At 40.6% G+C, this 24742-nt stretch overlaps 1 protein-coding gene across 2 annotated transcripts in view; it reads left to right on the top strand.

Moving 5' to 3' along the window:
- Positions 1-2865: 2865 nt before the first annotated feature.
- fstl5 (follistatin-like 5) overlaps positions 2866-24742 on the top strand; it is a 211458-nt gene continuing 189581 nt past the window's right edge. For both annotated transcript variants that reach the window (XM_020648482.3, XM_029280169.2), the window contains exon 1: positions 2866-3440. In XM_020648482.3, the coding sequence (XP_020504138.1) occupies positions 3418-3440 (23 nt within the window). In that variant the 5' untranslated portion in view covers positions 2866-3417. The remainder of the gene's footprint in view (positions 3441-24742) is intronic.

Raw genomic sequence — 24742 nt, forward strand, 5'->3', positions numbered from 1 at the left:
CAGATTTATTTGATGAAAAATAATGTAGTCTGGATTTCAGACACTTCAAACCCCATGACAGAACAAAGAGACTGAACAAAACAAAAAAATCTAAACACCGCTGCGTAGACTTTTTGACACACATTCACGACCCACTGAACAAATCTCCGCGACCCGCTTTTGGGTCCCGAGCCACCTTTTGAGAACCACTGCTTTCTTTAGAGGCCCACATTCAGTACAGTGTATATTCTGCTGTCAGAGTCGGATGCCTTGAAGCGTTAATAGAAAAACTGGAATTTGCTGTGAATAGAAACCAAGTGAACAGTACGCTCAACAGGAATAAATCTATGAATTAATAATGATAAAAGCGCATAAATAACTGTATTTGCACGGAGGGGAAAAACACAGTGTGTGAAGCAGTGTGTGAATGTAGCACACACTGATACATTATAAATGTTATTGACCTGATACAAGTTATTTAGAGGAGCTTTAGCAGGAGCTAATAATCAACGTCAAACATCACCGTGTGCTCTGGACTCATACTGTACATTCAAACAGCCTGTAGCTATAGAAACAGTTTAACAGTCTCCCTGTAGAGAAATAAGACTCAGTTATGATTTCTTATAAGTTTTATTTTTTCTCTTTACTGCTAGTTGGATTTTTGTAACACTCTTAAGTTGTCTGTCTTTAAGGCAGAGAATTGGCATGATTTGGTCTTTTTTGGTTTTGTATATTTTCAGAGTTTCTTGTTTTAGTTTTCCTCATTCCTCTCTGGTTGTTTCCCCTTGTGTGTTTCTTTATCTTAATGTTTCCTAGTTTAGTCTTTAGTGTTTTTAGTTTGTAATTTCCTATTCCTTTAGTGTTTCCAGTTGTAGTTTATTTTTCCCTCTGTGAATCTTGTCTTCAGTGTTTCCCTCCGTTTTGATTACCCTCATTGCCTTCACCTGTGTCGTTTGTCTCACCTGCGTTTGATTGCCTGCACATTTAGTCAGTGTTCCTTCCCTCTTGTTGTCAGTTTATTGTTAGTTTTTCCCCTTGTCAGCTTCTTCCCTACGCTCTTCAACAACATTCACCTTCTTCCTTTCTCTAAATGAATTTTTGTTGCCGTCTTGGAATTTAATCTCGTCAGTGTTCGTTTGCATTTTTGTTGAAATAAATAGTTATTTTTTGGCATCTGCTTTTGGGTCCTTTTTCCTTATTTTTCCAGTCTGTTACAAGATTGTCCATGTGGTAGATAGAGCTTTAGTGTTTGTATTGTGGGGATTTCCTGTTCTTTTCCTGACAAAAAGTTACTTTAAGAGAGTTCAAGGTATGAAACAAAATCCATGAAAAAAGGACAGTGGGCTCAAGCACTATTTTCATCTTGAATTCTCCTACTTTATTCTTCTTCTCCGATGCTTCTCTGACAAGTACACTGAATCTAAACTGGTCAACACTTTGTTCAGTAACTCAATGTGCAATGTGACCCTAGTGTGCAATAGTCTTGTAAGATTTCTACTTTGCAATACAGGGTCAGGAAACGGGCAGGTAGCATCACTGCCGACTCCTCACACCCCGGACACAAACTGTTCAAACTCCTCCCCTCCAGGTAGGCGTTACAGATCACAACCCTGCCATAAGAACAGTTTCTACCCCCCTTTCTGATGAACGCTTAACAGTCCCAGAGTGTCAGACTTGCCACTGTGAAGTACGCTTAAACAATCACCCACTGTGAGCGTACATAAGACTATTTAAGACACATTTTTAAGTCCAATAACCTAATCATGTAAATACTGTAATATTTTCCCACTCACCAATCTGTGCACACTGCTTATGTAAATACTCTGAAAAACTCTACCTCATGTCAGATGGAAATTAGCTCGCTTGCTAAATCTGGTACAAAGCATCTCTCCTCTTGAGACTAATGTTTTTTTGTACACTGTCCCCGATTCAAATAAACAATAAAACTAAACTAAATTAATCATCTGTGTGTGTAAGCATACATGGCCAATAAAGCTCATTCTGATTCTCTGCCGTTGTCACTTTAAATTGCCTCTCTACCTGTTTGAGTCACTTTATCTAGTCACTTTAAATTGTTGTTACTGGTTTAACTGTTTGTTTGTTTTTCAATCCACTTGCTTGTTTACTAATTTAACTATTTATAATCATCTTCTTGTCTTTGCGTTTTATCTCAGATTCCTACCTCTTAATTTTGAATTCTCATTTATCTCATGTAGCATCGCAGCAACATTTCGCCTCACTGTGTACATCACATATGCTTGAAATGACAATAAAGAGAACTTGACTTTGACTATTAACTCATATTTATATCCTGTATTGTGTAAAAGAGCAACTGCATGGGACGCCTGAAATTTGAAACTGTGAGGTGTAGATGTTAGATAAATGTAGTGGAGTGAAATGTGTTGAAGTAGATTGACAATGTAGGGTGTAATGGAAGAAAAAGTACTTCTAGTCAAATGAATGATGAAACTTTCCTTTATCATTAAATTGATAACTTGTCTTATCAGATGTTATCTCGTCAAGGGTCATTAAAAAAAGAAGGTATAAACCGGAAATACAAAAAGAAGAAGTGAACTCGAAAAATCATGTGGTGATTTTAGAGGTCATTTTCTCTCCTTTAGGGTCACCTGGAGGTCGTGCAGTTACGGTTACAGTGTGGTCATGTCCTGAATAAAATGGTGGATACAGTAGCAGCTTTTTATTCACCTATCCATCACAGGAGCGGCGCACATGCACAGTGTGTTTATGTGCGAGTGAGGCAGCGATAATAAAAAACAACTCTACTCCCTCTCTTTTCCTCTCTCTCTCTCTCTTTCTCTATCTCTCCCTCTCTCTCTCTATCTCTCTCTCTCTCACTCCTCTTGCTGCTCAGTCAAGGGCAGTTTTCGCTTGTTGGCACGGAGCGACATTCCGTCTGTCCTCGTTTTGTCGCTTTTTTTTTGTGCTGCTGCTTCTGCTGCTTACTACGGGACATCTGTGATTGGTTCATCCCTCTCCTATCCTCCCTCCCTCACGCGTGATTGTATGTAAATCCGGTCGGGACTGAGCCAGTAGGTGAGGGTTGGGGCTGGTGGCTCCTGCCTCGGTGGCGCACAAGAGACCTGAGAGCGGACGAGGTGAGATCTCTCTCTCTCTCTCTTTCTCTCTGCGCAGACGGAGCTGTCCACTGCGCCGTGGTGCTGAACTCCGCGTCCTTCTTCTTCTACTTCTTCTGCGTGCTCTTCTGCGCGTTAGAGATATTCTGAGAACGGATTAACAACATCCCCTTTGGCTGTTTATAGCTGAAAACTTCCACAGAGGACATCTCTTTGCTCTACATATCGGGGGAAATAGCACCGCGCACCCGCCGTGGATTTGACCGGAGCTGCTGCGAGATTATCAGTAGTTTGTTGAGCAGTGTTGCGCTCGTCGCTAATCTTTCTTGGATTATCCCCCTGGATGGTTTACCTCTGGGAACACAGGTAAGGAAATCTGATTTTCTGTATTCTTTAGTTTGTTATGTATGTATCCATCATCATCATTACGGGGACGCAACTATTTTAGATTTATCCACCAGGTCACTCTCCTTGACTCAGAAAATACCCCCCCCCCCCCACCCCCAATCTGCTACCTAAGGCTTTCCCCCATTTCTGTCCAGGTCCCGGAGGCAGGAATCAGCTGCTATCAGGATATTTGAAGTTATACATTACAGTTACTGTTATTCTGTGCACACCGAGCATCTCTGTGCATCGCTCCCAATGTGTGTGAAGACGATTGGAGACTCGCCACGTTGCCCCAGAGCTTTTAATTTATCCGCGTAGTACTTAGTGTGTTATTTTTTCCTCTTTTTTTTTTTTTTTTGCCTTGGCACACTAATCCTTGAGTGACACCGTTAGCAGCAGAGGGATTATACTTTTGTTTTTCATCCTCCGCTCTGCGCCTGACTCATCTGGCAGAATATTACAGGCTCTCTAACGCAGGGGATGGACATTAATTGTGTTGTTTGATGGTTTTTGCGTAGGACAGTTTTGGGGTATTTTTTCTAGTCTGTGCATCAGATGAAGTAGGAGCTAACCTAAAAAGCAGATTAAATTGTGCCATCGATACCACTCAGATTTACAGCCTGAGCTCCTTTTAAGAGGGGTCTGTTGTGGGATACATAGCAGGCTAATGGAAAGACATTACACACACAGGACAATAACTATCAAAAAAGGACAATTTAGATTAATTTACAACTCATTAGTTAACAAAAAAAACACAATTTACAATACATAAATGATTCATTCAGTAAGCACTGGTGGCTCACCCACTCTATAGTGCTTTATTTCAAGGCACTCATTGGAGAGCTCCATTACATTTCATCTTCAAGACAATTAGATTTGACAGATTTTGTTTGTTTTCAAATTACACAAAACAAAAGATGAGTTTGTAAAGTACAATACCGTACTATACAATATGATACGACATGATAAGAAACGATACGAGAAGATGGGGCAGCTGTGGCTCAGTTGGTAGAGTCGGTCGTCTCCGAATGAGAAGGTCGAGGGTTCGATTTCCAGCTCCTGTAGCAACATGTCCGATGCGTCCTTGGGCAAGACACTTAACCACAATTTGATCCCACTGCTTTGATGGCGGTGTATTAATGTGTATGAATGGATGAGTTAGTTCTGATGGACTCTTCACACAGCAGCCTCTACCATCAGTGTGTGAATGTGTAGGTGTGACCTGCGATGTAAAAGCACTTTGAGTGGTCAGAAGACGAGAAAAGCGTTATATAAGCTCAAGTCTGTTTACCATTTACAATACGATACAACATGATACCATAAGAAACTATATGATACACTTTATTTTCCTCTCGGGGACATTTGTCTTGGACTCCAGTGCTGCACACATTAGTCTGCCTCTACAGTCGTATCAATGAATAAACATGAAAGACAAACAATAATCCACATATAAACAGAGAAGCATTCTCCAAATGATACCACAGATTGCATATTTAACCAAAGTGAACAAAAGCTGTATTAAAAATGCAACATAAATAAGACTAAAGGACAGAAAAAGGTATCATGCCTTATGATTAAACTTCTCAAAAGTATAAGCAATATTTTTTTTAAAAGCTTCCCATCGACACAAAATTATTACAAATTAGTTTTTGAAGTAGACACTCATCAGCCATTATATTAGGAACACCTTGATAGTACCGGGTTGGGACCCCCTTTTGCCTTAATTGCCTTAATTCTTCATGGCATAGATTCAACAAGGTGCTGGAAACATTTCTTTAGAGATTTTGGTCTATATCGGCATTGATAGCATCACACAGCCGGCTGCACATCCATGAGACGAATCTGCCGCTCCAGCGTTCCACATTCTGGTGCTCAGTTTGAAATTAAGCAGATGGCCTTGACCATGTCTGCATGCCTAAATGCATTGAGTTGCTGCCATGTGATTGGCTGATTAGATATTTGCATTAACCAGCAGCTGAACAGCTGTACCTAATAAAGAGGCCGGTGAGTGTAAATCGGACTATCCATCACTGGTGTCAAAACACTCCATTGAGTATCTGTATGCTAAACTTTAAAGGCTTAATATGTGATTTTTCACACTTAAATGTAATAGAAATCAAGTATATCCTCTGAAAATAACTCTGTGAGTCATGACTGTCTACAATGGGTGTAACACCCGAGTCCCACTGTCTGTGATGTTTTCAGAGTTTTCAGAGTCCTATCTTCAGTTTGTTTACATCGCCAGGACGGCCGGCTGACTCCTCCCCTCGTGTATAAAAGTTGTTTAATTGAGGGACTAGAGAAAAGAAGAATAACATACTGTACTCACTGCTTAACTGTGTTTCTAGATCACGCTCATTTCAGGTAAATTTACATGCAGTGTGAAGATACCAGCATAATAAAGATCGCTAGCATTAGCATGCTAACACAACAATGCAGCGCGAGTTGTTTTGGTTTCATGCTGGTGCTCAAGGGCGACATCTGCTGGATCAAAAAATCGCATATAAAGCCTTTAAGTACATTTTGTGAATAATATTTGTGTGTCTTTCTGCTTAAGTCACATTTTCACGTCAGACATTTTACTTATATTAGGATTTGTACATTGTGATATTTCTTCTTTTACTTCATGAACTTCCTCCATCGCTGATTGTGAGGACATTTTGTTAACTTTGACTTTCACTGATAAATGAGCACTTTCTGTATGCCTCATCATTTGTGTGATTGTGTCTGGTGACAGCTCCATCCTGTAAAAGGGTACAGGAACTCTAACACTGTCTTTGTTGATCCAAGTAAATCCCTCAGAGCATGTATGTTGTACTTGTTGTGCATTTGTGAGTCACACTGCGCGCAGACACTTAACCATCCCGGCACATTCTCCTCTAATTACAACAGTAATTTGAATTCTTGTAGTGGGAGCAAGAGTGCTGCAAAAAGCCGTGCAGTCTGAACGCTCAGCCATCTGCGGGGCCTTTACAATCCAGCTTCAAATCCCTGAATTCCCACAATGCATTCACTTTATCTGTGAGAGCTCTTTGAAAACCACAAGATACAATCTATTTCCAGTGGCGCTTTCTAGATGAATGAGGGGATCTGTTTTTTCAAGGCTGCACTCACTAATTGATTCTCCACTTCAGTAAACCAGAAACCAAGTAATATATCATTCATATAGGCTCTACACTGTAAAGAACGTGCAGAGTAGAGTGAGAATTCCTGCTAAACACTCTAGTGTTCATAAATAAAAGACTCAGGATATGAATTCTACAATTCTACAATTCACTTAGCAGACGCTTTGATCCAAAGCGACGTACATCAGAGAGTAAGAACAACACAAGCAAGGATCTAGAAAAAAGAGAACAATGTCAGTAAGAGCAAACGATCAGCTTTGAGTCTGATTGGACACACAGGTGCTGACAGGAAGTGACCAGAGGCAAAGCACAACATTGAGGGCAGTTCTTGAGAGCTCTAATCAGTATAGAAACCATCTTATAAGTCTTATAAGCTTTTTCTTAAAGGTGCAGAGGGACTCTGCAGATCCAATGGAGTTTGGAAGTTCATTCCACCACCGGGGGGCGACAGAGGAGAAGAGTCTAGTCAGAGACTTAGGACCCTGTTGTGAAGGTTGGATCAGATGCCTTTCATTGGCAGAGCGTAGTGGGCGGGAGGGAGTGTAGACCTGGATCAGAGAGTTAAAGGAGGAGACGTTTTTGTGGCTGTTTTGTAAGCGAGCAGCAGAGTCTTAAATTTCATGCGAGCAGTAACTGGGAGCCGGATGAAGAAAAGAAAGAAAACGTTCGTTTCCACAATGACTCTGAAGCCGTTCTGCACTTCAATCATCCTCATAGGAATATTCAAACGCAGAAGTAGACCAATAAAGCTGAAACAATAGTGTTCAGGTTCTCACCGGGAAAACATTTTTTCTCCATTACACATAGACCAAAATTAGTCTTTTAGTTCCCTTTTTTTTCGCCTTCCCACCCGGCATCCAATTAAACCATTTAACAACAGGTAGGGGATGGAGCCAGCTGAGTATAGCGGTGTTAATGGAGCGGCTCTGCTTTTCATTACAATGACTTTCCTGAAGCACCGCGGGGAGGCAAAGGCGTTTGAGTCAATACTTCTTTTCACTAGAAAGAAAACTCTGAAACTGATCAAAGCATTTCAGATGTGAAAGGAGAGAGAAAAAAAGCGGGGATGTGGGCACCCAGTAATGGCAGCAGGTAGTGGGGGTGGGGGGTAGATTTGGATGATATGACAATAAAAGCTGTGAGCTAGGGAGGAAGAATGGAGCTGGCAGTGAAAATGTGAAAACAGCATTTGAGGGTCTTCACAATGATCTCATCTCTGGCATCCAAGCAGGTTAAGAAATCTTTGAGATGGAGGTAAGAGGCTGTTTTTTTGCAGGGCAAACTGGTTTTAAGAAGCATATTTTTCCCTGCAGCTCACTTTCCGAGATACTCCATGAGCTGCTTCAGGTCTAAAAGGTTTTTTTCCATTACACCCACCGATATTTCTTTTTTTCATCCAGCACAAGCCCCTCTAAAGCCACTGTAGTGTAGCTTGTAAGCTCCTAGTTATTTCTACTGGGACCCACATGGGATATCAAACAACTGTACTACAAGCTCCCTTTGGGGATCTATTAGTGCTTTTCAAACATGTTCTAGTTAAGTTTGATGTGAACCAAACACGTTTACTGCAATATTATCACATAATGTAAAAAAAAAAGGCCATAATGGAAAACCTTCTAAAAGCAGTATCATGTCAGAGAGTTAAACTCTCAAAGCTTAATTGATTCAAAAAAGGTTGAAATGATGTAAAAAAAATAAAATTAGTAAGTAGTTTGATGGTTTTGGTTGTATTAGCGCAGGTTTTGTGATCTGAAATACCTGCGTCCGACCCAAGCAGCTGCCTCCAAAGTAGAAAAAAAGCCAAAGCAGAATTAGAAAAGTGCAGTTCCTTGAGTGTCCACTTGAGGCTGTCTACAAAATCCAAAATAAACACTAGGCCTCATATTTAAATTGAAATTTTTACAGCAGAAGTAAACATGTGTACAGACTGCTACAATATTTTTATATAGAATGATAACTCACCCATTTTAATGATATTAAGGCTTAGAGCGATGGGGTTTGGTTACTTTGAGTGACAGGTGGATATAGCTGGCTTTCTGCAAGACATTACATCATCCAGTTCGGTCACTTAAAGATATAATTTACAACATTTTAAACATTAAAATACTGTTGAAGATATCCGTTTTGTTGGCTCTATGTTGATATGGGACAGCACTTACTTCAGCTTGTTTATGTTTCTCTCAGAGTCTCAACATGTTGCATTCATTTGAAACCCTCTAACTCTTGGTCCTGCCAACACTTAACCGTGCCGTGACGTGGGGGAAGAGAGGCGTAACGGTTGCATTTCATTGCAAGAGTACAACTGAAGGAGAACCAACAGACTTTCAAAACTTGAACAGCATATCTGAATGGAGATCAGTCTGAGATCACACAAAGTTAAACAAAGTTTACTGTAGTTACCATACCTGGTTTATTAGCTCATTCAATGATTATGATACCTTTATTTATTTTCCGACCAGTGTGTTGGAGTCAGGATTGTTTTAAGCTTTTCGTTGGAGGGTTTAAAATAATATTATTTGCAAAATGCGATCAACAACGCTAAAGAAAAATGGCCAAACTACAACCCCATATTTTTATTACAATACTGACCATGTCCCATCCATCCACCCAAACCAAAATATCAAACTATTCCTCATTGAAATAACACGTCTGTATTGTTTTATTGCCAGAGCTCATACTCTCCTTCTGAACAATGCCTGGTTTCACATTCACAGTTACTCACAATCCCACCTGGGAGTTGCCCATTACAGCCACAGCGACCTCGCCGGAACAATATGGAGAGTAAAGCACTTAGAAATGGGCCAATCAGCGCTATCTGTGTGCTGTTTACTTCTTGAATCCTCCCTCTGCAGTCGATTAGGAACTCCTGCTATGACTGATGAATGTCCTCTTATAAATGAAGGGTCCATGTTTCAAAACAGATCAAATAGAATCAGATGAAATGTTTCTGCAAGTAAAATAATTTAAGGGATCAAACGCTCTTTTAGAATCCCAGTTTAAAGGATTTCCATGAATGTTTTTAGAAAACATTTTTTTAAGGTTTAATGTTAAATCTCACTAAAGCTCAGCCCCCCACCCACCTCGGCAATAACACTTCTAACAATGTATTCCCCCTTTCCCATCTCCCCCTTTTATTCCCACTCTGAGCTAAGCTGTAACCGCTGCCAACTCCCATCTGTGTCTCCCCGTCTGTCTTTGTAGTTCCCCTCTTCAATACGTTAAATCTTTATTTTACAGCAGACCCACACGCGTTGAAAACTCTTATCCCGCCACCATGTTTAAGAGATATCTTATATCTCCCCCCGGCAAGCAGAACGTTTGTTTCATGATGTGAGAACCTGTTTTTCCTTTATAGTGAAGGTTTCTCTTTTATGGTTTTAAGCCCACTGTTTCTGGGGGATTTTAAATCATAGACTGTTTATCAGGATCAGACACAGCCACTGGGATGTCACTCATTGTCCAGGGAACCCACTTTTTGTCATTGCAAGCTTGTCCACTTTGGAGACCATATTGGAAAACAAGATGGATCCACTTTGTTACTGCTCTTTCCCATTTCTACTGAACTGGTACAGACTTGCCTTTCACAGGTAGCCACACAGTAAAGTATATCATACTATAATCTAAGATTTCTCCAAATGGGACCATCACTCACAAACTGAACAGCATGTTGTATTGCAGATGACTTCAGCCAAGCGATGAAGACCATAAAGTCTTAAGAAAGATGTTTAATGAGGTAATAAATCCACTGAGAAGTAGGGTTATTTTTTCCTTTCCGCTTTCATCGATTGGTCTCTCTATTGCAACCATAGACTGTGTGTGAAACGTGGGTGTAGCCTTTTATTTATAATGAATACATACAGCCTTAAACCTGCATTACTTCTAATGGTCAGCAGGTGGCGACTCAACTGGTCGCAAATTCTTTCAAACGGCAATTTTATAAATAGTGGCTACATTTTGAATACAATGGTCAATGTGCTTCAGGGCCTGCATGGCTACATGTGATTGATAAGTTGCTTCCATTGCGGCCTGTTAATCGAGTCAGAACAATGCATATCCACCCCTGTTTTCAAATTTGCAACTTTACAGCCTTATTGTCATGCAATTAAGGAATAAATTTGACAAATTTTTCCTGTTAATTTCAAACTATTTTACCCCATTTTGGCACAGTGTAGTTAAGCATCTTCCTGCTGCTGCAGTGATGAAATATAACGATACCACTGCACTTTTGAATTGAAGTAATACCGCAGTAATTCAAGTTTTAGCTACCACCTACGAGCTAAGCATACAGGCGCAGTAATTCAGACTGAAGTTAGCGGTTAGCCGCGCCACAAGAGCAGCTAGAGCACTATAATGAAGTGAATCACCAGAGACCAGTGGATGAAACCAAAACAATGAGCCAACTACAGTACAGTGTTTGCTAAATGGATGGCAAATGACTGCAACATCGTTTCAGACTCTGGTCAAAGTGACATCCTCAGGTCGGCTTGTTACCAGTGATATGCATAACCATCATGGGGAACTATAGCTTCATGCATACAGGACCTGCATGACACGGAGAAAGCTGCTAAACTTAAGCAGTGGAAACTGCTGTTGCATGAAACAGGGCTCATTGGAAGGGAGTCATTTGTACATGTGTGTACATCGATGAGTGCAGGTGTTCAAATAACTATTAAGAAAAACTTTCATTAACAGAAAGGCACTTTGAAGCTGACAAGTCATGGTGTCAGATAAAACTGGTTTAACAGTGCAGCACTTATTAAGATAATGAATCTAAAGTCCAGCTTATAAAGTAGATTTATTTGCATTCATTTGATTCCCAAATCAGGGCACTGGTAGGAACTGCTTTCAATTGTTAATAAGGACATTTGAAAGCATGAAATAATGGAAATTTAAAAATGTGCTAACTTGTGATTTACTGCTAAAACATTGAGTAAACAAAATCAATCCTTTGACAGCTGTAGTCATGATGTAACTGAGATAATAAGCATGTGCTGTAGTTGCTGTGATGATGCATGAATGTCTGGTCTGTGTGCAGTCAGGTCTGTCTGCTAACATTTCCACTGAATCACTTTTCTTTCCTCTAAGAATCAATCCAAGGCAACAGAACTAGCCTCTGTCTCCTGACTTTTCAAAGCAGCTCTCGATGTCTGAAGCAATGACCTCCTCCGCTCCGTGCCTTGATTGGACTCCGAGTGGATTGTTAAATTGTTATTGTCATGAGCCATTTCGTTCTGCTTCTTTTAAAGCCGAGGTCGGGGTAAAACACAGAGACGCCGCTTTCTGCGTCTCAGCGCTCCTGTCTGGCAGATGGTCAGACTGTAATAGAAGTTGCACAAACTTTAAGGGCGAGGGTCAACAGGCTCTGGGTTTATGTGCTAATCCTGTCAGTGTGCTGCAGGTGGGCTCATGGCAAGCGCGACCTGAGGCATTTTTGAAACATGTTTCAGTGGCTGTTGGTGTTTCACAGTCTGTCTTTGACATAATAATGCTGTTTGTTTGCTGTTTGTTGGAGGTGTTTGGCTCTCTGGGAGGCGGTTGTTAGGGTGGTCTGGCCATGCGTTGCATTTTAATGGCATCCCCAGGTCGCAGGTCGCTGTTCGCTGGTGCCGCAGCCAAGTGTGACGGCATTGTTCCGGGCACAGTATACAGCAGATCTGCTCCGTCTGATTATGTAATGATTGTTAACAATGAGAGAGCCGATGTGCCTCTGCCAACCTTTTTTTTTTTTTTGTTCCCTGCTCAGTTGTAACGACGTCCTGCACCTCACGGCATTTGAAATGGTCTATAAATTAAAAGGCTATAAAAGAAGAGTCAAGGTCTTTCCTGCTGATGCCTTGTATGTGGAGTCTCCTGGGATCATAAATGATTGTAATGTGGTCCATTTAATGCCCGCTGTGTCCCCGCTGTCAAACCTTAGTCATACAGAACTTATAGACCCACAAAAAAGGGGTCCTGGAACCTCTTCTATGCAAAGCGGCTGTGATACATTTTCCGGTCCTCAGTCATGCGCTCAATTGTTTAAAATTGTGGCTTTTGGATGAATCCAAAATGTGCATTTGGAGTTGATAGAAAACAGTTTTTATTCTCAGATGTGGTGCCAAGCAATAGACAGAAAACCTGCACGTAACAAAGGAATTGTTACAATTGCTTCACTTTCTCAATGGGTGGTTTTATTCAGAGCTGTGATGAATGATTAACACACGAGCTAAAGTGTGAGGATGAATTAGTTTAAAAGTTTTCATTCAGTAACAAGTCACAGTTTCCCTGTCTGGCATTTCTTACAGGACTGCCTGAGTGGATCAAAGACAAGTTTAATTTACTCTCCACAAGAGATTTAAAGGAGAGACTCCTACAACCCCCCTGCACATGTAGTACATTCTCATGTTTCCTAAAGTTAGTTTAAGCTTAACCCTGTGTATTTCAGTTGTGTTGTTTTAGAGTCGTGTAAATATGCTGCTAATCACTTTGAGTGACACCTACCCTGCAGCATTTATTCTAACAGAATAAATTATAATGAAGACATTTTCACTCTGGTGGAATATTTTGCCTTATAGGTCACGAGTTGGTATTAATTTCATTCATAATCATCAAAAAAACTTATCACAGGAACTTTAAAGTAAAAGTTTGACATTTCAGAGAATATGCTCATTCGTCTCCTTCCCAGAAGTTACATTATTGGTCCTGTCATTTTATACAGTTGATATAAAGCCAACACTTGCAGGGTAAAGAGAAGCTAGCCGGGCTTTGTTCTTGCTGATTTTTGTTTTCCTAAGCTTGAAGTTTCTTATAACGTAGAGCCAACGCCAAGGCAGTTGTGAGTATTTATATATGTTTGCTGTTGTGTCAGTATTCTTCTTAATTTCCAAGCTAACATCCTTTATTGCAGTGGGGTCTCTATGCAACTGTGTTGAGCTTTTTCCCGCTTCTTTTTTACCCTTTTAAACAATGGCGTCCAAACTTAGCAGACCATGTTGGACTACTTTGAAATCACGCAAAAAATATTTGCAAACAAATTGCCCAAAACTACAAAGACTCAAATTGAACATTTATATGAAGCGTTACATTTTGTAATCAAAAGTGGAATCTAGTTGAGATGCATCCCTGCAGTCAACAGGCCAGTTCTCATATACATAGGGGTGGCAGTAGCTCAGTCTGTAGGGATCTGGGTTGGGAATCGGAGGGTCCCCGGTTCAAGTCCCGGCACAGGTGCCCTTCAGTAAGGCAACGAACCCCAAAACTGCTCTGGAGCTCTCGCTGTGGGCAGCCCCCTCACCCCTCCATCAATGCATGTCCATAGGATCCTGTGTGTGTATTTCGGCCTGTGTTTGTGTAGCATGTTCATTAAAAAGAGTGTAAAACTGGATTTCCCCTTGCAGGATTAAAAAAGGATAATTTATTATTAAATTATTTTAGCCTTCTGGATTTAAAGATTAGTTTAAACAATCTTTCCTAAACCAGTCAGTAAAAAGTCTCGTTCTTAAATCATTCATGCCCAGTTGTCTTCGCAGGGGATGTATCATAAACACGTTTAGTTATCAATCTAACAAAACACACATTTTTATACACATACACGTCTTCAACAAAACAATAGAGAGAATAATTATGAAGCTGAAAGAGAGAACACAGGACACACCTTGTTTACGAGATCAGAGACTAATGTGTGAGGGCCTGCAGGATCACTCAGTCAGTCTCAGTGATCAGTGCTCAACGCTCGCAGTCCACAACACAAAAACATCTTTAGTCCTGCTGAGAACAAAGCAGCTAGCTGAAACACATCAGAGGCTCATTAGCGTCCCTGCCATTGACCATCTGAACTGTGGTTACCCTCAAACACCTTCCTCGTGTGTTCACCGCTCTGGATCCTCTCTTGTGCATCAGTCTCACATGGCTGCGGCATCAGGCTTTGTTTGAATCCCACATATAGTGCAAGAGTCCTGTGGGATTTAAAAGTATCGCAGGTGATCTCTGTAGGGGGAAAATTCCTGCCTCGTTTTGTGTGTGATACTGCTGTTGCATTCCCCCCCCCCCCCCCTCAGAGCGCGAGGATCATTGAAATTCCACATTTGATTTCAAAAGTTTCTCTGCCTAGATTTGCACTGCCTGCCAGGATTTATAGCAGATTAACTTTGAAAGTGATTTAGCTCTGGGGTTTTGCAGTCCCTACCAGGGCAGTGAAATATATATTTTTTCTCATCTAACATTGCCATGCGTGCTGCGACTCACACATTCCCACATCCGCTGAGATATTCCAAACATGCAGAATATGATGTGTTTGTGCGACCCTAATGTTAGCAGAAGAGTTTATTAAAACTTAATTAGAGGCCTGGGTGTGGAAAGTGATTGACAGCTGTGTTGAATTAAATATAGATGAGACACTGCCGTGTACTGTAAAGCAGCTTTTCTTATCACAAACATATGCATGCACGCAAATACTACAAAATAAACAAACATTATTACTTCAGTGGTAAAATGTACCCATGGTGCATTGGGGATTTGGTGAGGAGACACAATACGGCGGCATAAGTTCAAAGCTCAGTGTAATCACATTTTATGCGTTTGGATAGATATCTGACTGAGACAGATAACAGCCTCATAAAAAAGGATGGGGGGGATAATGAATTATGTCATCACAACATGCAGCCAACAAATTTGCACAAGGGCCCCATCTCCCTTCTTTTATCCGTTATCTTGTGGCACGGAGATGCTCCGCTGTTATCCGCTTGGCATTTGGAGCCGTCGCTTCCTGTCTAATGAGCCGATGATATCGGAGCGGCGGCATCCTGGAGGGTTCAGAAGCAGGGTTGTAAGACGGTAAAGTCGCTGCTTTGAAGTCCGGTGAGAGTGAGGGGTTCATGGTGCCTGAGATGTCTCAGCTAATTATACAGCATGGGGGGGGGGGGGGGCTGCTGTAATTCAATAACCTTGAATTTAAAAAAAGTATTGCCTTTGAATTATAAGCCATTAAATCATATAGTTAAGTAACTTCTGATAACTTCTGATTGGGCGGCAGTAGCTCAGTCTGTAAGGATTGGGTTGGGAACAGTAGGGTTGAAGTCCCAGTACAGACCTGGAGGTGCCAGTTCATTTCCTGAGCACAGACGAGATTCCCTTGAGCAAGGCACCGGACCCACACCAGCTCAGGAACACTCGCTATGTGCACCCCCCTCACTCTGAGACCTCTCCATGAGTGCACCTCCATAGGATCCTGTTTGTGCATGTGTGTGTATTTCAGCCTATGTGTGTGTAGAACGACATAGTTCCCCTAACAGGATTAATGAAGTAAAGTATAGTTTCAGTTCATGACAGAGGACATTAAACCTTTAGTTTTGTGTGTTTGCGTCTTCTAGATTACCTGTGCATCTCATCACCGAGTACTGTGGTTACAGATAACGTTTTTTTTTACACTAGTCTTATTTGTGGGGACTTATTCGTGACATAGGATGGAAAATGGGTATTATTAGGTTAATATTGTATAATTTTTGATTTACGCTCACATTTCTGATTTTCTGTTTGGATTGTAATTTAGCTTTCGGGAGTTTTATTTCTCCCTGAACTTAACATTATGATGTGACGTATTAATGATTTAATTTCAAGGTTTTCTGTAGTTGTAGTTTATAAATTTTCTGATTCAGTGCTGACATCAGAACGATGATAGGTTGTAGGCTTGGAGCAGCTTCTTATTAAAGATGTCCTGTCCATTTAAACAAACTGTTCAACATTAAAAGAGTTTATGAAAATATCTCGGGGGTAAAACATTCATATGTTACATACGTCAGCTGTCTTGTCATTTCCCCCCTGAATTTTGATCATTTACCAAGTGTTGGATGCCATCAGTAAACTTCACACTTCACCACACACGGTCACATCTGAGAGCCACCCTTGAACAACCACAGCTTTAAGCTCTCGGCCCGCTGAGCAGCCCCACTGGACCTATAGGAGCTGGAGTGCACCTTAACTGTGGGTAATGAGGTAGCAGAGAGTCGTCTAGAGAGCCAGCTTCAGATTTATGCTTTATTATAGTCCTGAATCAAGCTTGTTATGGAATCGCTTCTGTTGCAGCCTCCCTGCAAACATTTTGAGTTTTCAAAATCCTTACCTATTTTAACCTTGCCCAGAATCATTGCAAACATTCATTGTCGAATACAATCTCTGAAAAACTTTAAATTGTCGTATAATTGTTGTTTCATTAACACGGCAGTAAAGAGAGAAGGAACCATGTGCATGCTACTACTTGCAGTTAATGCCAGATAAGCATCTACAGACTTAATGGGAATGTCTTTAGCTATCTTCAGGAGTGACAGAACCTCAATTCCTTCCTTGAATGCGTTCTTTAACTTTCAGTAATCAGCACTTTGAGTCATGAAGGAAATAAAATAATGCTTCAAAGAGAAGGCCTAGTATCTGTAAACTGTCATGGCTGTCTCCAATAACAAGAAGAAAGAGTTAACAAGAGCAAATCCAGTGAAAAATCTGTGTCAGTAAACATTTATCATTTCTACATTTTTTTAAAGCTGAAATTACAGTTTTTTTTGGGCCACCTGGGGGCAGTAGAGACAAGCTGTCAACGTTGAAAGCATATCATTTTCGAAAGCTCTCCTGAGAAGGTTTTAGCTGGTTATGAAACAGACTGATACTGATGCCTTTTTATGACCTACAAAAGTAAACACGACCGTCAGTGATACATTTTCTATTTCTATATGCTAATTTGTAATGTCTGTAACGGCTGCCACAGCAGGCCGGTGTCAAATGAGACTATTTACAGCAAACTGAAGAAGACATTTGTTTATCATTTCCAACAACAAGGACTCTCCCCCCACTTACAGTTAAGGAGGGCGGGGTTCACTGGAAAAACAAACTTGTATGAAACATAACTGAGCCTCTCTGTCCTGTCCGTGTGAACACATTGTTGAGAACAACAAATCCACAGGGAGTTTGACTTCACTCTCTTTTTAAGGAAATCTTTACTCCACAATATATTTACAAAGGGTAAATTTGAATATTTGCTATATTGATATTCAGAATGCCGCACATCATAACATTAAAGGCAGAACGTGCGACATTTTCTACATAAATATACAGCAGAGTCCTGACTGTCTAAGCGCGAGTCCCGCTGTCAGTGTTGTTGTCTGAGGTGTGTTTACATGGACGGGGCGACCGCCTTATCCCCTTGTGTATACTAACTGAATAAGATGCTGTACTCACTGCTCATTTGAAAGTCATTTCAAGTAAATGTACATGCAATGTGAAGCTACGAGCTAACTAAAGAGCGCTACGCTAACATTAGCCTGCTAACACAACAACGCAGCTCAAGACAAGAACAATTTTTTTTTTCTTTTTTAAAATTTATTTTTGGGCTTTTTGTGCCTTTTAATGGAGAGACAGGACAGTGGATAGATTTGGAAATCAGGGAGAAAGAGAGTGTGGAATGACATGTGGGAAAGGAGCCACAGGCTGGATTTCAACCTGGGCCGCCTGCTTGGACGACTATAGCCTCCATACATGGGGCGCGCGCACTAACCACTGCGCCACCAGCGCCCCAAGACAGGGACAATTTTGTCCACCGCTTGCACTTAGTTCTTAATTAACGTGCGTCCCAATGTGAAAACTCCTTCATGTGAACGCGAGGGGAGAAGGGTTGGGGGTGTGTCGCTGTAGGAGAGCGGAGGCTTCAGTATGGAGGAGGCGTGGCCAAACAGCAGTTTGTTTTGGTATCATGCTGGTGCTCAAGGGCGACATCTACTGGATCAAAAAAGTTGCACATTCTTCCTTTAAGTGTACTTTTTAATTCTCTGCAGAGAGAAGCAGACCTCGCTGTCTTTCATGCCCTTCCGGTCACATCGGTTTTTAAACCTTCGCTGACTGAAGCGTACAAGAGTCAGTTGACAAAGTGTGAAAATATGAACCCTTTTTAAAGTTCAAGTAGGTGCGAGTTAATTATTCGGTGCAGTAAGACGACCTATCTCACTTCAAGGACTCCCATCAGTGTCACACTTTCTCTCCATCGGGATGTTTTTACCTCCCACCAGCACAGCACATGGCGGCAAGATGTTACATCATCATACTGGTGACTGAGTTAGACTTCAGATGCATATTGCAGAGTATTGAACTAAGTGATTAACTGTTGGGGAACCACAGTGCATACATTTGCATATCAATGTAGGAAGACTTTTTTTTTTTCACAGTACAGCATAAAAAACGCCTACATGTTATATAATGGCAATTATATTGATTTAAAATGCACACAAATGAATGCTAATTCATTAAGCAAATTAATTAATTATCTTAATGGATTAGCCTATTAGCATACCTGCTCCTACTTGATATATCATGGTGATTATAGAGGGACATTAGGCAGCTCAAGTGCCTCTCATTTGGATGTGATCCAGAATATCTGGGAGATGATTAAGGCTGTGCCAGCTTTGGTGCCTCATCTTTTCAGGCCCTGCTCAGATTTAGCCTAAATATTTGGACCCAATTTAAGCCCCACAAAGAAATCCCCTGTCTGAAAATTGCTCCTCAGATGAAAAGAAAGCGAGAAAGCACAGAGGTACGTTGTAAAAGAAACGAGCCCTTTTCAACTCTTTTCTTGTTCCGAGGCCACTACTGCTCATTACCGTGCTCTGAAGAGACCAAACCAGGGTACAGTTAATGAAGTCTCACACTTTCTTTGGCATTTTACCAATCGGAAAAGTAGGCTGCAGTGAGAGAGGCGGCTCAAAGGTTGGCTCGAATCAGAGTGGTTAATATGTCATGTGACAGAAGGGGCTCTTTCCTTCTGAAGTGAAAGTATACCCCTTTGGAATAACGTTATAACTCATCAGGTGTCATTGGCAACCTCTTCGGTCACTTTCCCTCTGCCTTACTCCTCTACTACACATATAGAGATTACAAAGCTCAGACTGGTTGGAGGATTGGTAGCCAAAAAAAAAACATGCCGTAGAGTGTTGCGTTCTTCTCCAAGCTATTGAAAGAGGAAACATTCTTTCTGAACAGTTTGATCTGAGGCCTAAAGTCGAATGTCATATGTGAAAAAATATGACAATCTGGGCACTCCTTTAGCATCACTTTTGTTTGTGTGCCAAGGTAGGAATATTAATATCTTCTGCTTGATGAAACAGTAAATTTAGCAATGAGAAACAAGAAACACCGGATAAGATGGTGCTCAATGGACTAACTTTGAATTATATTTTTTACTGGACTGGAAGCCATGCAGTGGAGATCTATCAGAATATGTATAATGTTGTAAAGTCCCTGTTATCACACTAGCTGCAGAGTTACCTATCAACCTTTTAGGCAGTCCAGCATAAAGGGTGTTACATTAATCTAATCAGGCGATTAATGCATGGACCAGGTGTTCAAAGTTGGTTTAGAGACTGTGGTATGGCTCAGTGGTAGAGTTGATTGAGTGTCAACCAAAAGGTTGGGGGTTCAATACCAAGCTCCTGCAGTCACATGAATGTGAAAGGTCTTCCATCAGGGTATGAATGTGTAGTTGTGACCTGCAGTGTAAAATTGGAGGACTAGAAAAGCAATGAACAAGCTCAAGACCATTAACCTTATACTGTTACATACCACACCTTAGTTTGGAAATGTTATTCAGATGATATTGGCCTGTCTTTGTTACTGCTGTTGTGTGATGATGGAAGGTTAGATTAGAATCCATAATACCTCCAAGGTTTCTGACACGCTCGCTATGCTGAAGACGATACATTCTCCTTTAAAGAATGACATGCAAGAGTTATGTAAGTCTGTTTAATATTGCAAAGGTTGGCCTTCATGATAATGTCACAGAAGTTGCTTGCTCATTGTGGTGGGTAAAAAAAACAGCAGAAACAATGGAGAGAAACATGATGAAGCAGTACTTTCATGGATTTACAGTGTTCCAACATTAATTAAAAATTGAAGTGAATAATTAACAAAGAGTTGATGCCAACCCAACCATGTAAGTTACCAATCAGTATAGTTGTTGGACTTCTTTAGGATAGCTTGTCTAGCTGCATTTTTTGTCCTTGACGCTGGCTAGGCAGTACGTGGGTCCTTAATGAATGAAAACAATCTGACAAATCTTGGTATTCAATGTCCTGGAAATGACTGCAAACTTCAAAACTGTATGTGTTGTATGCCTCAAGTTTTTAATTGTAAAAGAAGCTGGGTTTCTTTACAACATATGCGATACATTTTGATGTTACAGTTTAAAGAGTGACTGTGTTATCTGGCAACTTTCGAGAGAAGAGATGCAGAAGGCGGAAAGTGTCCTAACAAATGCCTCTTTTAGTTTTGTATAATATTGTCAAAACTACTCATCTGATATGTCTCTAAATAACAGGCAATCCACGAGACACTACATCACCAGTAAATACAATAACTACAGACACAGTCGCCAGTTAACATGGTAACTCTTTGAACTGTAACACCAGCCACTGTAACTTTGGCCATTTAATTGGATGCTTGACCCACTGACCTACGAGTAAGTTCATCAGGAAACCTCACCCCATTGGTAAGGATTAGCTTGTCACTCTAAGACAACTTGTCTTCCGCTGCCAAACAATTAAGATAATTAGAAAGGCATCCAGATGGTCCAGAACATTACAATGTGAAAAGACCGCAACCAAACTTTCTGCCACAAGTTGGTTTTCGCCCACTCAGCACGTCATTGGTTATGGTTAGGTTTAGATCCGGTTTAGGAAAAACATCATGGTCTGGGTTGAAATAAGACTTAACACTAGCAAACTATAACAAATGTATACAACTTAAATTGAAAGCAATCCTTTCAAAGACATTGACAAAGATAATTTATTTCACAGGAAATTAAACCCTGGTCTTTTGAAGTAGAGTTTGTTTGACACACCCAAACCCTTTCCAAGACAGACTGTTGTACTCTCTATAATACATCACCTGACTTAAAAGCCACATAAAAACTTAAGCTGAAGAAGAGCATCCAGGAATGACACTAATACGATGCTATAGGTACGAGTATTTTGATACTTTGGGACACATTAAGCTTCTCTATTGGCAACTAGGGAGAGACAATCTGCTGTCAGAGTACAAACAAGGCCATCTTAGGCTGGTATTTAAAGGTAGAATAGTTGCAGAGCCGTCAAAATGTGTTTTTTCCTATGAATCAGCAGAGACCTGCATCACATCCTAAATGCCATGTATGACAGATTCTATGTGGTAGTATGAGCTTATTGTGCTGAATGTAAATGTGTGTTTTTTTTCCAAATATGGCGATCTCAGGGAAAATTGTAGCCTGCACACAAAGCAGAATCCACACGAGCTGTCAGCAGATGCAACCGCCGGCACAGCTGGGTATCTGTAGAGGAAGTGCTCTCTGCGAAAAAAAAGCTGCTGTACACGCTCTCACCGAAACATCTGTCACCACGTCATTTCAGATGAATGGCCGGTGATTACACAATGACGGTTCTGTCAGGAGGTCGCTCTGTAAAAGCTAATTCTGGGGAAAAAGACAAGACGGTTCATTCGTCTGTGGAAAATCAACTCATATGAGAGGTTACATGTGAGGATTTGAAATCCGATTTAGATCAGTTAGAGCTAGGTATTTTGATAATAATTCATTTATTAGACCTTTTGGTAAAAAGTCTGAGAGTCAAGAAGACTAAATTCAGAATAATAAAGCACCTTTAAAGGCAGGGTTGGTAATTTTCTCCAGATTCACTTTTTTAAATTCTGGTTGAAATTGTTTTTATGTCCTGACAGAAATTAATAACTCATGTTCTCTGAAAAAGGAACAAAGAAAATTACCAACCCTGCCTTTGAGTTAACATGGAAACTCATCTATTTAAACCAAAAAAACAGACTCTGAAATCACTCTGAATAAATTGTCTTACCGACCTTTAGGCCTCTATTTTGATTGGGACTGTTAGTTTTAATACTAAAAGCTTTCTGTTTGTTCCTGAACTATCAGAGTATACTACCTTGGGAGCAAGAGCATTTTGGGATTAAAGGAACCATGATCGTGGAGAAATGAACAGATTTCTGCAGTGAGGATAAAGAAAGAGATTTAGAGTTTCTCATAATGTTTCTGGGTTCATGTGAAGGTTCCTGCCGATTGTGATTGTGTGTTTCCAATTGATATCAACAAATTTTGATTCAAAGAATTTCCTTTTCATGATCACCTTCACATTTGACAGTCTTCAGCATCTGGTTCATTTTAGTTTGTTTTTTTTGGTGCTGAGGGAAGCATTATGTGTGTTTTATGTTTTTCCAGCTGCTGCAACAGCTTGACAGAAACATAAGGATGGGAACATTTTAATGTACAGTAAGCGTGTCTGGGTCCACAAACAAACTTTATGAACAGCCCTGCAAAGTAGAAACATTTTGTTTTTCTGTGATAAATATTATAATAGAGGAGTGATCTGTATCAGCAGGAGCGCCTGCTGTGGGCCGCTCCGTCACTCTGGCTTTTCTCCGTTAGTGCATGTCCATAGGATCCTGTTTCTGCATGTGTGTATATTTCAGCCTATGTGTGTGTTCATGACTTAAAGAGTGTAAAAACTGAAATTTCCCTTTGCGAGGATCAATAAAAGTTAATCTTAATCTTGACTACAACACTGCCCCAATGGGGAATCAATAAAATGTATCTGATCTTAACTCGTCAGATTAGTACCATATTTATTTTGACTGTATCATGATGAACCGCAATGAAAAGCAAACTCATGTTTGTAAATTGAAGTCCTTTCTCCTACAATTACACCTGGACACATCAATCAGTCAATCATTATTTGAATGTCCTCCATTCATGACAAATGTTATCTTGAGACTCTTTACAGAAGAGCAGGTAAAATACCTTGCATAGAAAAAAGGTATGAATGAGGACGGTTGTGGTTGAGGGACGACACACGCCGATGGTGGTGGCTGGATGTCAGGGGCGTCGGGTGGTAGAAGAGCCAGATCATCTCGCTGAAGGTTGGAGGAGCTCCGTCTACTCGAGAGCCCGGCTTCTGCTGCCGGGACAAGACCTCCTGGGAATGTATTCACATGCATGTAAAGTTTCTGAATCAAAGTTTATCCATGGAAGCAAGAGTTTGAAAAAAAATGATAATCCAACAACCTCCAATTATTGGCCTTCACTGGGTTTTTCCACGTATATTTCTTTGTGGACTATTAAAAAAATTAAAGTTGAATATATCTAAGCCAAGATGGCTGTGAAGTGCTTCCAAATCCATCTCCATGACTACAGTAACTTTAAGTCACTGGAGATGAGGCTGTTTTAGATTTTGGCTTCTTGTTTGAATCATTACAGAAGAAAATTTAAAAGGAAAAATAAGATATCAAAGTTTTTTTTTAGCAATATTACCAAAAACATAAAAGGCAATTAAAAAATAAGTTCTTACCTTATATTTAAGATACTTTTTGATTATTTTGAGGGGGAAACATTTTAAATCAAAGCAGCTCATTCTGGTGTGAATGAACGTCAAATCTAAATGTCTTTGATCACTTTTATTCATAGAGTTCCAAACCTTAAAAAGACAGTACAAAAAGAGCAGGTCTAGACCTTTCTCTTTGTTATATTATTTAGAGAGACTCAACATGACTCCACCATGAGCACAGCACTGATGTGACTGGCTGAGCCCAGGAGGTGGGATGAAGGGAGAGACGGAGAGAGACAGACAAACAGAGCCTTATCGACGACATGTATAAGTTATATAAGCAGGAAAATTATAGTTTGTGAAGGAACCTTGATGTAAGAATGACTTAGCGTCATCTAGTTGCCGTCGTGATTATGACAGCAGCAAAGTATCAGAGGAAGTCACATGGCTAAGCGTTATAGTCTGAATGAAAAGGAAGCTGGAATGGGTGAATTAATCCAACAGGGACAGAAAGTTGACCCAGGACATTCAGGATGTCGCTTACATATTGAAAGTTAAATTGCAGGATATTTACGCCCCTGTTACGCCTCGTCTGCAGAAAGCTCAACTAGGTCGGCACTCCATAAAGAAATTCTTGGATTTCTACAAGTAGAAGGCAACTTGTCTTGGCATGTTTCATACAGAAGATTCAATATTTGCTAAATACGACACAAAGACAATGTTGTGTGTGTGTGTGTGTGTGTGTGTGTGTGTGTGTGTGTGTGTGTGTGTGTGTGCATGTGAAGCTCCCACTGGGTTTACTCGCCGTGCCTCGTTTGCTTCTGAA

This window comes from Labrus bergylta, chromosome 9 (genome assembly GCF_963930695.1).
Source record: "Labrus bergylta chromosome 9, fLabBer1.1, whole genome shotgun sequence".
In the NCBI taxonomy this organism is placed as follows: Eukaryota; Metazoa; Chordata; class Actinopteri; order Labriformes; family Labridae; genus Labrus; species Labrus bergylta.